This window comes from Salvelinus fontinalis, chromosome 32 (assembly GCF_029448725.1).
Source record: "Salvelinus fontinalis isolate EN_2023a chromosome 32, ASM2944872v1, whole genome shotgun sequence".
NCBI lineage: Eukaryota > Metazoa > Chordata > Actinopteri > Salmoniformes > Salmonidae > Salvelinus > Salvelinus fontinalis.
Window position 1 is genome coordinate 2,469,055 of NC_074696.1, and position 16,382 is coordinate 2,485,436.

General features: G+C 43.9%; 1 protein-coding gene across 1 annotated transcript; it reads left to right on the forward strand.

The window, feature by feature from the left end:
• The first annotated feature begins 962 nt into the window (after positions 1–962).
• Positions 963–2,925, forward strand: lratd2a (LRAT domain containing 2a). Its single transcript, XM_055893215.1, has one exon. It carries the CDS (start codon positions 1,608–1,610, stop codon positions 2,472–2,474), a length of 867 nt encoding a protein of 288 aa, XP_055749190.1. The 5' UTR covers positions 963–1,607; the 3' UTR covers positions 2,475–2,925.
• Positions 2,926–16,382: the final 13,457 nt, after the last annotated feature.

The following is a 16,382-nucleotide window of genomic DNA, read 5'->3' on the forward strand; positions in this document are numbered from 1 at the left end:
ACTAAGGAACAGTTTAGTAGGCTAGACGATGTGAGTCACTAAGGAACAGTTTAGTAGGCTAGACGATGTGAGTCACTCTGGAACAGTTTAGTAGACTAGACGATGTGAGACACTATGGAACAGTTTAGTAGACTAGACGATGTGAGTCACTATGGAACAGTTTAGTAGACTAGACGATGTGAGTCACTAAGGAACAGTTTAGTAGGCTAGACGATGTGAGTCACTAAGGAACAGTTTAGTAGACTAGACGATGTGAGTCACTCTGGAACAGTTTAGTAGGCTAGACGATGTGAGTCACTAAGGAACAGTTTAGTAGGCTAGACGATGTGAGTCCCTAAGGAACAGTTTAGTAGACTAGACGATGTGAGTCCCTAAGGAACAGTTTAGTAGACTAGACGATGTGAGTCACTAAGGAACAGTTTAGTAGACTAGACGATGTGAGTCACTAAGGAACAGTTTAGTAGGCTAGACGATGTGAGTCACTATGGAACAGTTTAGTAGGCTGGACGATGTGAGTCACTAAGGAACAGTTTAGTAGGCTAGACGATGTGAGTCACTAAGGAACAGTTTAGTAGACTAGACGATGTGAGTCACTAAGGAACAGTTTAGTAGGCTGGACGATGTGAGTCAACATGTAACGATGTAACAACAGTACAAACAGGTTCAACTTTATTAGCACTCTGATATTACAAAGATTTTACTATGTACGATTTTAATACAATGTTCTAGAGTAATGACAATGTTGAGGCATATGTTTAATCACAAAGTTATGTAGTTGTAAACATTGATCTACATCGTATTTATTCCCGAAGGAGTAGAATATTATTGAAGCCTGTGAGCAGAATGGGTTGTAATAATGTATAGCAACACATTCCCTTTGTAGCCTATCGTTTATGAGAGTTGCGTTTCTGAGAGTTGGGGAACTCAGAATGTGAACCATGATGAAAAGAAAATAAGCACTACAGCTTTAAATGAGAAGCGTTTGTAACAGTCGCTGTAGCTGTGCCAAGACCGTGATCTGCCTGCCATCGAAACGGCAACGACCTGCACGTTTCATTATCGCCTCCGTGGTCTTAACTACACCACTGCGGAAACTATTCATACATTCTACTTTATCGGACAGCACGGACATAAGATACATTTTTGTCACCGGGCACGAATAACCTCAAGTCTATTATTATTTTTGTTGTTCCGACCTAATCGTATTGCTCGTGATAGTTAAATGTTCCAACTTTACGCATGGAGAATAGGCTAGCGAATATCAGGTGAGGCGCATGTAGAGGACTAGCCTACACCTGGACGGATGGGAACTGTATTTCCTGAATACTAAATGCTGCCGTTATTCTCCATCCATCCACAGCAAGACACTTGTTGATTTGAATAGACTTCATCACAGCAGACTGCTGCTTGGGAATACTATTTTGCTTTTGTGGGAGACCTGCCGCTACAAATGGATCGGTGCTCTTCGGGAGGGTGTCATTTGTTTTACCCGGGCTGCGTGACAGAGAGGCGGCTACAGATGGCGATGATCCTCGGCTTTTAACAGGTGGACTGCCTGGCAGCAGCAGCATCATTCTCGCATCCCTATCTGCTACCAGGGAGGAGGCATGGGCAACCAGGTGGATAAAATGAAACTGTCACATCAAAGTTACGCAGAAGTTCCCACAGTGGACCCCAACGGGCTGGACACCGAGGAGGGTCCTCGGATCGGAGTGTCTTATATTTTCTCAACAGATGACGAGGAACAGGAGGGGGAAAACAGTAACGTAGACGGAGCGGATAAAGAGCACCGCACTGGTACGGAACAGAAACACTACGACAAGCGCAACGAGGTGGATTGCGCCGTTTTCCACCGGGGGGAATGTATTTACGAGAAGAGCGTCAAGACCGCGGGCATGGAAACCTACTCCCCCGAGATCTTACTAAACAAATGCAAGGCGGGTGACCTGGTGGAGTTTGTAACAACGGGTCAGTACCCCCACTGGGCGGTGTATGTCGGTGACTTCCAGGTGGTGCACCTGCACAGAGCAGAGATAAAGAACAGCTTTCTGACAGAAGCCAGCCAGGGAAGGAGATGTAGGATAGTCAACGAGCTGTATAAATTCAAAGCCCTCAGCGCCGACATGGTGGTTCAGAACGCTATGGAACAGGTAGGAGGTAAAGACGGAGAGTTGAGCTGGAGAAATTCAGAGTGTTTTGCCGCTTGGTGCAGGTTTGGCAAACGGGAGTTCAAAATGGGTGCGGAGATCCGGATAGGAAAACAGCCATACAGGTTAAAGATCCTGATGTCTGATAAACAGTCTCACATGCTGGAGTTTCAGTGTTTAGAGGACTTGATCATGGAGAAGAGGAGAAGCGACCAGGTGGGAAGGACATCAGTGGTCCAGGAACTGGCCAATCATTTGAACAGTGTCGGGGAGATCAAAAGAGGTGATCCACTCAGTGATCCAATAACAGCACAGACTGCACAGTGATCTAATGGATTTATAGACCTGCTATAAACACCATGATGGCCCTTGCCTATCCAATGACAGACCCCGATCTAAGTGGATTTACAAACAACACATTTCATTCTACTATTTTGATGAATAGAATCTAAATGAACCATTCATGTCTAGTTGTTATTTTATTGATTGGAAGAACAATAGTTTTAAAGGTTATTGATTTGTTCTCTGCCTATTGATGTTTCATAATGATTGATATGATAATATAGTGTACATGATTTCATGTCTCACCCTGGTAACCAGAATGTGAAATGTCAGAATAATAGTAGAGAGAATGATTTATTTCATACGTACATACCTGTAAGGTTATGTCATTCTGATGGAAACATGTTGCAGAACATAGGTTGATCAATCATCACGCTTATTGTACCGTACCAATCATTTAAGTCAAGTAAATGATCATTACATCTTTGCAATCAAACTGGCTTTTATTCCCTGCTGTGAACAGCTTCAATGTTTCCCTCAGGCACCATATCCCTACATAGATGACTTTGAACAGGGCCCATAGGGATAGGGTGTAGGGAACACAGTTGAAGGAACAGGGTACCAACCCCTATCTATGCCTCCATAGTCTTTTCATCGTTCATAAACACGTATTTTCCACCTGCTTTACAGTCAGCCTCATACCAGAGTACTAGTCTGCTTCAACCTGCTTTAGTCAGCCTCATACCAGAGTACTAGTCTGTTTCTACATGCTTTACAGTCAGCCTCATACCAGAGTACTAGTCTGTTTCTACCTGCTTTACAGTCAGCCTCATACCAGAGAACTAGTCTGTTTCTACCTGCTTTACAGTCAGCCTCATACCAGAGTACTAGTCTGTTTCTACCTGCTTTACAGTCAGCCTCATAGCAGAGAACTAGTCTGCTTCAACCTGCTTTAGTCAGCCTCATACCAGAGTACTAGTCTGTTTCTACCTGCTTTACAGTCAGCCTCATACCAGAGAACTAGTCTGTTTCTACCTGCTTTACAGTCAGCCTCATACCAGAGTACTAGTCTGTTTCTACCTGCTTTACAGTCAGCCTCATACCAGAGAACTAGTCTGTTTCTACCTGCTTTACAGTCAGCCTCATACCAGAGTACTAGTCTGTTTCTACCTGCTTTACAGTCAGCCTCATACCAGAGTACTAGTCTGTTTCTACCTGCGTTACAGTCAGCCTCATACCAGAGTACTAGTCTGTTTCTACCTGCTTTACAGTCAGCCTCATACCAGAGTACTAGTCTGTTTCTACCTGCTTTACAGTCAGCCTCATACCAGAGTACTAGTCTGTTTCTACCTGCTTTACAGTCAGCCTCATACCAGAGTACTAGTCTGTTTCTACCTGCTTTACAGTCAGCCTCATACCAGAGTACTAGTCTGTTTCTACCTGCTTTACAGTCAGCCTCATACCAGAGTACTAGTCTGTTTCTATCTGCTTTACAGTCAGCCTCATACCAGAGTACTAGTCTGTTTCCACCTGCTTTACAGTCAGCCTCATACCAGAGTACTAGTCTGTTTCCATCTGCTTTACAGTCAGCCTCATACCAGAGTACTAGTCTTTTTCCACCTGCTTTAGTCAGCCTCATACCAGAGTACTAGTCTGTTTCTACCTGCTTTACAGTCAGCCTCATACCAGAGTACTAGTCTGTTTCCACCTGCTTTACAGTCAGCCTCATACCAGAATACTAGTCTGTTTCTACATGCTTTACAGTCAGCCTCATACCAGAGTACTAGTCTGTTTCTACCTGCTTTACAGTCAGCCTCATACCAGAGTACTAGTCTGTTTCTACCTGCTTTACAGTCAGCCTCATACCAGAGTACTAGTCTGTCTCCACCTGCTTTACAGTCAGCCTCATACCAGAGTACTAGTCTGTCTCCACCTGCTTTACAGTCAGCCTCATACCAGAGTACTAGTCTGTTTCTACCTGCTTTACAGTCAGCCTCATACCAGAGTACTAGTCTGTTTCTACCTGCTTTACAGTCAGCCTCATACCAGAGTACTAGTCTGTTTCTACCTGCTTTACAGTCAGCCTCATACCAGAGTACTAGTCTGTTTCCACCTGCGTTACAGTCAGCCTCATACCAGAGTACTAGTCTGTTTCCACCTGCTTTACAGTCAGCCTCATACCAGAGTACTAGTCTGTTTCCAACTGCTTTACAGTCAGCCTCATACCAGAGTACTAGTCTGTTTCTACCTGCTTTACAGTCAGCCTCATACCAGAGTACTAGTCTGTTTCTACCTGCTTTACAGTCAGCCTCATACCAGAGTACTAGTCTGTTTCTACCTGCTTTACAGTCAGCCTCATACCAGAGTACTAGTCTGTTTCCACCTGCTTTAGTCAGCCTCATACCAGAGTACTAGTCTGTTTCTACCTGCTTTACAGTCAGCCTCATACCAGAGTACTAGTCTGTTTCCACCTGCTTTACAGTCAGCCTCATACCAGAGTATTAGTCTGCTTCAACCTGCTTTAGTCAGCCTCATACCAGAATGCTAGTCTGTTTCTACCTGCTTTACAGTCAGCCTCATACCAGAGTACTAGTCTGTTTCCACCTGCTTTACAGTCAGCCTCATACCAGAGTACTAGTCTGTTTCCATCTGCTTTACAGTCAGCCTCATACCAGAGTACTAGTCTTTTTCCACCTGCTTTAGTCAGCCTCATACCAGAGTACTAGTCTGTTTCTACCTGCTTTACAGTCAGCCTCATACCAGAGTACTAGTCTGTTTCCACCTGCTTTACAGTCAGCCTCATACCAGAATACTAGTCTGTTTCTACATGCTTTACAGTCAGCCTCATACCAGAGTACTAGTCTGTTTCTACCTGCTTTACAGTCAGCCTCATACCAGAGTACTAGTCTGTTTCTACCTGCTTTACAGTCAGCCTCATACCAGAGTACTAGTCTGTCTCCACCTGCTTTACAGTCAGCCTCATACCAGAGTACTAGTCTGTCTCCACCTGCTTTACAGTCAGCCTCATACCAGAGTACTAGTCTGTTTCTACCTGCTTTACAGTCAGCCTCATACCAGAGTACTAGTCTGTTTCTACCTGCTTTACAGTCAGCCTCATACCAGAGTACTAGTCTGTTTCTACCTGCTTTACAGTCAGCCTCATACCAGAGTACTAGTCTGTTTCCACCTGCGTTACAGTCAGCCTCATACCAGAGTACTAGTCTGTTTCCACCTGCTTTACAGTCAGCCTCATACCAGAGTACTAGTCTGTTTCCACCTGCTTTACAGTCAGCCTCATACCAGAGTACTAGTCTGTTTCTACCTGCTTTACAGTCAGCCTCATACCAGAGTACTAGTCTGTTTCTACCTGCTTTACAGTCAGCCTCATACCAGAGTACTAGTCTGTTTCCACCTGCTTTACAGTCAGCCTCATACCAGAGTACTAGTCTGTTTCTACCTGCTTTACAGTCAGCCTCATACCAGAGTACTAGTCTGTTTACACCTGCTTTACAGTCAGCCTCATACCAGAGTACTGGTCTGTTTCTACCTGCTTTACAGTCAGCCTCATACCAGAGTACTAGTCTGTTTCTACCTGCTTTACAGTCAGCCTCATACCAGAGTACTAGTCTGCTTCCATCTGCTTTACAGTCAGCCTCATACCAGAGTACTAGTCTGTTTCCACCTGCTTTACAGTCAGCCTCATACCAGAGTACTAGTCTGTTTCCACCTGCTTTACAGTCAGCCTCATACCAGAGTACTAGTCTGTTTCCACCTGCTTTACAGTCAGCCTCATACCAGAGTACTAGTCTGTTTCCACCTGCTTTACAGTCAGCCTCATACCAGAGTACAAGTCTGTTTCCACCTGCTTTACAGTCAACCTCATACCAGAGTACTAGTCTGTTTCTACCTGCTTTACAGTCAGCCTCATACCAGAGTACTAGTCTGTTTCTACCTGCTTTACAGTCAGCCTCATACCAGAGTACTAGTCTGTTTCCACCTGCGTTACAGTCAGCCTCATACCAGAGTACTAGTCTGTTTCCACCTGCTTTACAGTCAGCCTCATACCAGAGTACTAGTCTGTTTCCAACTGCTTTACAGTCAGCCTCATACCAGAGTACTAGTCTGTTTCTACCTGCTTTACAGTCAGCCTCATACCAGAGTACTAGTCTGTTTACACCTGCTTTACAGTCAGCCTCATACCAGAGTACTAGTCTGTTTCTACCTGCTTTACAGTCAGCCTCATACCAGAGTACTAGTCTGTTTACACCTGCTTTACAGTCAGCCTCATACCAGAGTACTAGTCTGTTTCTACCTGCTTTACAGTCAGCCTCATACCAGAGTACTAGTCTGTTTACACCTGCTTTACAGTCAGCCTCATACCAGAGTACTAGTCTGTTTCTACCTGCTTTACAGTCAGCCTCATACCAGAGTACTAGTCTGTTTCTACCTGCTTTACAGTCAGCCTCATACCAGAGTACTAGTCTGCTTCCATCTGCTTTACAGTCAGCCTCATACCAGAGTACTAGTCTGTTTCCACCTGCTTTACAGTCAGCCTCATACCAGAGTACTAGTCTGTTTCCACCTGCTTTACAGTCAGCCTCATACCAGAGTACTAGTCTGTTTCCACCTGCTTTACAGTCAGCCTCATACCAGAGTACTAGTCTGTTTCCACCTGCTTTACAGTCAGCCTCATACCAGAGTACTAGTCTGTTTCCACCTGCTTTACAGTCAACCTCATACCAGAGTACTAGTCTGTTTCTACCTGCTTTACAGTCAGCCTCATACCAGAGTACTAGTCTGTTTCCACCTGCTTTACAGTCAGCCTCATACCAGAGTACTAGTCTGTTTCCACCTGCTTTACAGTCAGCCTCATACCAGAGTACTAGTCTGTTTCCACCTGCTTTACAGTCAGCCTCATACCAGAGTACTAGTCTGCTTCAACCTGCTTTAGTCAGCCTCATACCAGAATGCTAGTCTGTTTCTACCTGCTTTACAGTCAGCCTCATACCAGAGTACTAGTCTTTTTCCACCTGCTTTAGTCAGCCTCATACCAGAGTACTAGTCTGTTTCTACCTGCTTTACAGTCAGCCTCATACCAGAGTACTAGTCTGTTTCCACCTGCTTTACAGTCAGCCTCATACCAGAATACTAGTCTGTTTCTACATGCTTTACAGTCAGCCTCATACCAGAGTACTAGTCTGTTTCTACCTGCTTTACAGTCAGCCTCATACCAGAGTACTAGTCTGTTTCTACCTGCTTTACAGTCAGCCTCATACCAGAGTACTAGTCTGTCTCCACCTGCTTTACAGTCAGCCTCATACCAGAGTACTAGTCTGTCTCCACCTGCTTTACAGTCAGCCTCATACCAGAGTACTAGTCTGTTTCTACCTGCTTTACAGTCAGCCTCATACCAGAGTACTAGTCTGTTTCTACCTGCTTTACAGTCAGCCTCATACCAGAGTACTAGTCTGTTTCTACCTGCTTTACAGTCAGCCTCATACCAGAGTACTAGTCTGTTTCCACCTGCGTTACAGTCAGCCTCATACCAGAGTACTAGTCTGTTTCCACCTGCTTTACAGTCAGCCTCATACCAGAGTACTAGTCTGTTTCCAACTGCTTTACAGTCAGCCTCATACCAGAGTACTAGTCTGTTTCTACCTGCTTTACAGTCAGCCTCATACCAGAGTACTAGTCTGTTTACACCTGCTTTACAGTCAGCCTCATACCAGAGTACTAGTCTGTTTCTACCTGCTTTACAGTCAGCCTCATACCAGAGTACTAGTCTGTTTCCACCTGCTTTACAGTCAGCCTCATACCAGAGTACTAGTCTGTTTCTACCTGCTTTACAGTCAGCCTCATACCAGAGTACTAGTCTGTTTACACCTGCTTTACAGTCAGCCTCGTACCAGAGTACTGGTCTGTTTCTACCTGCTTTACAGTCAGCCTCATACCAGAGTACTAGTCTGTTTCTACCTGCTTTACAGTCAGCCTCATACCAGAGTACTAGTCTGCTTCCATCTGCTTTACAGTCAGCCTCATACCAGAGTACTAGTCTGTTTCCACCTGCTTTACAGTCAGCCTCATACCAGAGTACTAGTCTGTTTCCACCTGCTTTACAGTCAGCCTCATACCAGAGTACTAGTCTGTTTCCACCTGCTTTACAGTCAGCCTCATACCAGAGTACTAGTCTGTTTCCACCTGCTTTACAGTCAGCCTCATACCAGAGTACTAGTCTGTTTCCACCTGCTTTACAGTCAACCTCATACCAGAGTACTAGTCTGTTTCTACCTGCTTTACAGTCAGCCTCATACCAGAGTACTAGTCTGTTTCTACCTGCTTTACAGTCAGCCTCATACCAGAGTACTAGTCTGTTTCCACCTGCGTTACAGTCAGCCTCATACCAGAGTACTAGTCTGTTTCCACCTGCTTTACAGTCAGCCTCATACCAGAGTACTAGTCTGTTTCCAACTGCTTTACAGTCAGCCTCATACCAGAGTACTAGTCTGTTTTTACCTGCTTTACAGTCAGCCTCATACCAGAGTACTAGTCTGTTTACACCTGCTTTACAGTCAGCCTCATACCAGAGTACTAGTCTGTTTCTACCTGCTTTACAGTCAGCCTCATACCAGAGTACTAGTCTGTTTCCACCTGCTTTACAGTCAGCCTCATACCAGAGTACTAGTCTGTTTCTACCTGCTTTACAGTCAGCCTCATACCAGAGTACTAGTCTGTTTCCACCTGCTTTACAGTCAGCCTCATACCAGAGTACTAGTCTGTTTCTACCTGCTTTACAGTCAGCCTCATACCAGAGTACTAGTCTGTTTCCACCTGCTTTAGTCAGCCTCATACCAGAGTACTAGTCTGTTTCCACCTGCTTTACAGTCAGCCTCATACCAGAGTACTAGTCTGTTTCTACCTGCTTTACAGTCAGCCTCATACCAGAGTACTAGTCTGTTTCCACCTGCTTTACAGTCAGCCTCATACCAGAGTACTAGTCTGTTTCCACCTGCGTTACAGTCAGCCTCATACCAGAGTACTAGTCTGTTTCCACCTGCTTTACAGTCAGCCTCATACCAGAGTACTAGTCTGTTTCCACCTGCTTTACAGTCAGCCTCATACCAGAGTACTAGTCTGTTTCTACCTGCTTTACAGTCAGCCTCATACCAGAGTACTAGTCTGTTTCCACCTGCTTTAGTCAGCCTCATACCAGAGTACTAGTCTGTTTCCACCTGCTTTACAGTCAGCCTCATACCAGAGTACTAGTCTGTTTCCACCTGCTTTATAGTCAGCCTCATACCAGAGTACTAGTCTGTTTCTACCTGCTTTACAGTCAGCCTCATACCAGAGTACTAGTCTGTTTCTACCTGCTTTACAGTCAGCCTCATACCAGAGTACTAGTCTGTTTCCACCTGCTTTACAGTCAGCCTCATACCAGAGTACTAGTCTGTTTCTACCTGCTTTACAGTCAGCCTCATACCAGAGTACTAGTCTGTTTCCACCTGCTTTACAGTCAGCCTCATACCAGAGTACTAGTCTGTTTCCACCTGCTTTACAGTCAGCCTCATACCAGAGTACTAGTCTGTTTCCACCTGCTTTACAGTCAGCCTCATACCAGAGTACTAGTCTGTTTCCACCTGCTTTACAGTCAGCCTCATACCAGAGTACTAGTCTGTTTCCACCTCCTTTACAGTCAGCCTCATACCAGAATACTAGTCTGTTTCTACCTGCTTTACAGTCAGCCTCATACCAGAGTACTAGTCTGTTTCTACCTGCTTTACAGTCAGCCTCATACCAGAGTACTAGTCTGTTTCTACCTGCTTTACAGTCAGCCTCATACCAGAGTACTAGTCTGTTTCCACCTGCTTTACAGTCAGCCTCATACCAGAGTACTAGTCTGTTTCCATCTGCTTTACAGTCAGCCTCATACCAGAGTACTAGTCTGTTTCCACCTGCTTTACAGTCAGCCTCATACCAGAGTACTAGTCTGTTTCTACCTGCTTTACAGTCAGCCTCATACCAGAGTACTAGTCTGTTTACACCTGCTTTACAGTCAGCCTCATACCAGAGTACTAGTCTGTTTCCACCTGCTTTACAGTCAGCCTCATACCAGAGTACTAGTCTGTTTCCACCTGCTTTACAGTCAGCCTCATACCAGAGTACTAGTCTGTTTCTACCTGCTTTACAGTCAGCCTCATACCAGAGTACTAGTCTGTTTCTACCTGCTTTACAGTCAGCCTCATACCAGAGTACTAGTCTGTTTCTACCTGCTTTACAGTCAGCCTCATACCAGAGTACTAGTCTGTTTCTACCTGCTTTACAGTCAGCCTCATCAAATCAAATTTTATTTGTCACATACACATGGTTAGCAGATGTTAGTGCGAGGGTAGCGAAATGCTTGTGCTTCTAGTTCTGACAGTGCAGTAATATCTAACAAGTAGTTTAACAATTCCCCAACAATTACCAAATACACACACATCTAAAGGGGTGAATGAGAATATGTACATATAAATATATAGATGAGCGATGGCCGAGCGGTGTAGGCAAGGTGCAGTAGATGGTATAAAATACAGTACATACAGTTGAAGTCGGAAGTTTACATACACCTTAGCCAAATACATTTAAACTCAGTTTTTCACAATTCCGGACATTTAATCCTAGTGAAAATGCCCTGTTTTAGGTCAGTTAGGATCACCACTTTATTTTAAGATTGTGAAATGTCAGAATAATAGTAGAGAGAATGATTTATTTCAGCTTCTATTTCTTTCATAACATTTCCAGTGGGTCAGAAGTTTAAATACACTCAATTAGTATTTGGTAGCATTACCTTTAAATTGTTTAACTTGGGTCAAACGTTTCGGGTAGCCTTCCACAAGCTTCCCACAATAAGTTGGGTGTATTTTGGCCCATTCCTCATGACAGAGCTGGTGCAACTGAGTCAGGTTTGTAGGCCTCCTTGCTCGCACACACTTTTCCAGTTCTGCCCACAGATTTTCTATGGGATTGAGGTAAGGGCTTTGTGGGCTTTCCAATACCTTGACTTTGTTGTCCTTAAGCCATTTTGCCACAACTTTGGAAGTATGCTTGGGGTCATTGTCCATTTGGAAGACCCATTTGCGACCAAGCTTTAACTTCCTGACTGATGTCTTGAGATGCTGCTTCGATATATCCACATAATTTTCCATCCTCATGATGCCATCTATTTTGTGAAGAGGACCAGTCCCTCCTGCAGCAAAGCAACCCCACAACATGATGCTGCCACCCCTGTGCTTCACGGTTGGGATGGTGTTCTTTGGCTTGCAAGCCGCCCCCTTTTCCCTCCAAACATAACGATGGTCATTATGGCCAAACAGTTCTATTTTTGTTTCATCAGACCAGAAGACATTGCTCCAAAAAGTACAATCTTTGTCCCCATGTGCAGTTGCAAACCGTAGTCTGGCTTTTTTATGGTGGTTTTGGAGCAGTGGCTTCTTCCTTGCTGAGCGGCCTTTCAGGTTATGTCGATATAGGACTCGTTTTACTGTGGATATAGATACTTTTGTACCGGTTTCCTCCAGCATCTTCACAAGGTCCCTTGCTGTTGTTCTGGGATTGATTTGCACTTTTCACACCAAAGTACATTCATCTCTAGGAGACAGAACGCGTCTCCTTCCTGAGCGGTATGACGGCTGCGTGGTCCTATGGTGTTTATACTTGCATACTATTGTTTGTACAGATGAACGTGGTACCTTCATGCGTTTGGAAATTGCTCCCGAGGATGAACCAGACTTGTGGAGGTCTACAATTTATTTTCTGAGGTCTTGGCTGATTTCTTTTGATTTTCCCATGATGTCAAGCGAAGAGGCACTGAGTTTGAAGGAAGGCCTTGAAATATATCCACAGGTACACCTCCAATTGACTCAAATGATGTCAGTTAGCCTATCAGAAGCTTCTAAATCCATGACATAATTTTCTGGAATTTTCCAAGCTGTTTAAAGGCACAGTCAACTTAGTGTATGTAAACTTCTGACCCTCTGGAATTGTGATACAGTGAATTATAAGTGAAATAATCTGTCTGTAAACAATTGTTGGAAAATTACTTGTGTCATGCACAAAGTAGATGTCCTAACCGACTTGCCAAAACTATAGTTTGTTAACAAGACATTTGTGGAGTGGTTGAAAAACGAGTTTTAATGACTCCAACCTAAGTGTATGTAAAGATGTAAGATATGTAAACATTATTAAAGTAGCATTGTTTAAAGTGACGATCCATTTTTTTAAAGTGGCCAGTGATTGGGTCTCAATGTGAGTTAGTGATTGCTTGCTGTTTGGGGTTTTAGGCTGGGTTTCTGTACAGCACTTTGAGATATCAGCTGATGTAAGAAGGGCTATATAAATACATTTGATTTGATTTGATTGCTGTTTTGCAGTCTGATGGCCTTGAGATAGAAGCTGTTTTTCAGTCTCTCGGTCCCAGCCTTGATGCACCTGCACTGACCTCGCCTTCTGGCTGGTAGCGGTGTGAACCTCAGAGTATTGGCCTGTTTCCACCTGCTTAACAGTCAGCTTCAGAACAGAGTACTAGCCTGTTGTTAGCCTATCTGTTCCTCAGTTTCTTTCTTTATTCAGTCTGAACCAGAAGAACAGGAGTCATGGAGTTAGAACCTGAAGAACAGGAGTCATGTAATTATCACTAACTGAGTTAGAACCTGGAGAACAGGAGTCATGTAATTATCACTAACTGAGTTAGAACCTGGAGAACAGGAGTCATGTAATTATCACTAACTGAGTTAGAACCTGGAGAACAGGAGTCATGGAGGTATAGCTAACTGAGTTAGAACCTGAAGAACAGGAGTCATGTAATTATAACTTAGTTAGAACCTGGAGAACAGGAGTCATGGAGGTATAGCTAACTGAGTTAGAACCTGGAGAACAGGAGTCAAGTAATTATCACTGAGTTAGAACCTGAAGAACAGGAGTCATGTAATTATAACTTAGTTAGAACCTGGAGAACAGGAGTCATGTAATTATCACTGAGTTAGAACCTGAAGAACAGGAGTCATGTAATTATAACTTAGTTAGAACCTGGAGAACAGGAGTCATGTAATTATCACTAACTGAGTTAGAACCTGAAGAACAGGAGTCATGTAATTATCACTTAGTTAGAACCTGGAGAACAGGAGTCATGTAATTATCACTAACTGAGTTAGAACCTGAAGAACAGGAGTCATGTAATTATAACTTAGTTAGAACCTGGAGAACAGGAGTCATGTAATTATCACTAACTGAGTTAGAACCTGAAGAACAGGAGTCATGTAATTATCACTTAGTTAGAACCTGGAGAACAGGAGTCATGTATCTGAGCCTCCCTCCCAATGAGGTTGAATAGTATCTGAAAGCGTGGGGGAATACAGAGCTCTGCCAAATTACAGTATGCCGCTGTCAACTAGACTCCACCCCTACAGCAGTCCACTGTCTAGCTACCATCTAGCCCTGTTCTATAGTCCATAGAAGAATTGCCAAGGACTCTTCTTCCACAGAGAAGATAAGTTGGGCAACACATCGTCAATGTCTGAAATCGCTCCAAGACTGAAGAAGCACAATAAGAGACTGTTGATTGTACATGTTGCGAACAGAAAGAACAGGCTTATTTTCTTCCTTCACTCTGCTGTTGTACTATTTAGAGGAAAACCAGTACTGCGAATGTTATTCTCAAACACAAACACTTTTCTCACACATTCAACACACACACACACACACACACACACACACACACACACACACACACACACACACACACACACACACACACACACACACACACACACACACACACACACACACACACACACACACAGTGCATTCAGAAAGTATTCAGACCCCTTCACTTTTCCACATTTTGTTACTTAACAGCCTTATTCTAAAATTGATGTAGTTGTTCCCCCCCCCCCCCCCCCCCCCTCCCCCGGCCAATCTACACACAATTCCCAATAATGCAAAGCAAAAACAGGTTTTTTGAAATTTTTGCAAATATATTATGAATGTATAACTTAAATTTCACATTTCCATAAGTATTCAGACCCTTTACTCAGTGCTTTGTTAAAGCACCTTTGGCAGCGATTACAGCCTCGAGTCTTCTTGGGTAGGACGCTACAAGCTTGGCACACCTGTATTTGGAGAGTTTCTCGTGATCTTCTCTGCAGATCCTCTCAAGCTCTGTCAGGTTGGATGGGGAGCGTTGCTGCACAGCTATTTTCAGGTCTCTCCAGAGATGTTCGATCGGGTTCAAGTTTGGGCTCTGGCTGGGCCACTCAAGGACATTCAGAGACTGTCCACTCTGCGTTGTCTTGGCGTTGTCCTGTTGGAAGGTGAACCTTCGCCCAGTCTGAGGTCCTGAGCACTCTGGAGCAGGTTTTCATCAAGGATCTCTCTTTACTTTGGTCCGTTCATCTTTCCCTCGATCCTGACTAGTCTTCCAGTCCCTGCAGTTGAAAAACATCCCCACAGCATGATGCTGCCACCACTATGCTTCACCGTGAGAATGATGCCAGGTTTCCTCCAGATGTGACGTTTGGCATTCAGGTCAAAGAGTTCAATCTTGGTTTAATCAGACAAGAGAATCTTGTTTCTCATGGTCTGAGAGTCTTAGGTGCCTTTTGGCAAACTCCAAGCAGGCTGTCATGTGCCTTTTACTGAGGAGTGGCTTCCATATAAAGGCCTGATTGGTGGAGTGCTGCAGAGATGGTTGTCCTTCTGGAAGGATCTCCCGTCTCCACAAAGGAACTCTGGAGCTCCTGACCAAGTCCCTTCTCACCCGATTGCTCAGTTTGGTCGGGCGGCCAGCTCTAGGAAGAGTCTTGGTGGTTCTGAACTTCTTCCATTTAAGAATGATGGAGGCCACTGTGTTCTTGGGGACCTTCACTGTTACAGACATTTTCTGGTTCCCTTCCCCAGATCTGTGCCTCGACACAATCCTGTCTCGGAGCTTTACGGACAATTCCTTCAACCTCATGGCTTGGTTTTCGATCTGACATGCACTGTCAACTGTGGGACCTTATATAGACAGTTGTGTGCCTTTCCAAATCATGTCCAATCAATTGAATTTACCACAGGTTGACTCCAATCAAGTTGTAAAAACATCTCAAGGATGATCAATAGAAACAGGATGAAACACCTGAGCTCAATTTTGAGTCTGATAGCAAAGGGTCTGAATACTTATGTAAATAAACAAAAATGTCTAAAATACATTTTTTGCTTTGTCATTGTGGGGTTTTGTGTTTGTGTTGTGTTTTGTGTGTAGATTGCTGAGGAAAAACACTTATTTAACAGGTTTTAGAATAATGCTGTACCATAAAAAAATGTGGAAAAAGTCAAGGGGTCTGAATACTTTCCGAGTGCAATGTCACACACACACACACACACACACACACACACACACACACACACACACACACACACACACACACACACTTTTTTTTACACTGCTGTTCTTTAGTTTACTGTTATTAATATCTATCCTGATGCCTAGTCACTTTACCCTGCCTTCATGTACATATCTACCTCAAATACCTTATTATTATCTATCCTGATGCCTAGTCCCCTTACCCTGCCTTCATGTACATATCTACCTCAAATACCTTATTATTATCTATCCTGATGCCTAGTCACTTCACCCTGCCTTCATGTACATATCTACCTCAAAAACCTTAATATTATCTATCCTGATGTCTAGTCACTTTACCCTGCCTTCATGTACATATCTACCTCTAATACCTTATTATTATCTATCCTGATGTCTAGTCACTTCACCCTGCCTTCATGTACATATCTACCTCAAATACCTTATTATTATCTATCCTGATGTCTAGTCACTTTACCCTGCCTTCATGTACATATCTACCTGCAATCTCTACTGCACTTCACACGGCCGTTTCCCACCTGGACAAAAGGAACACCTATGTGAGAATGCTGTTCATT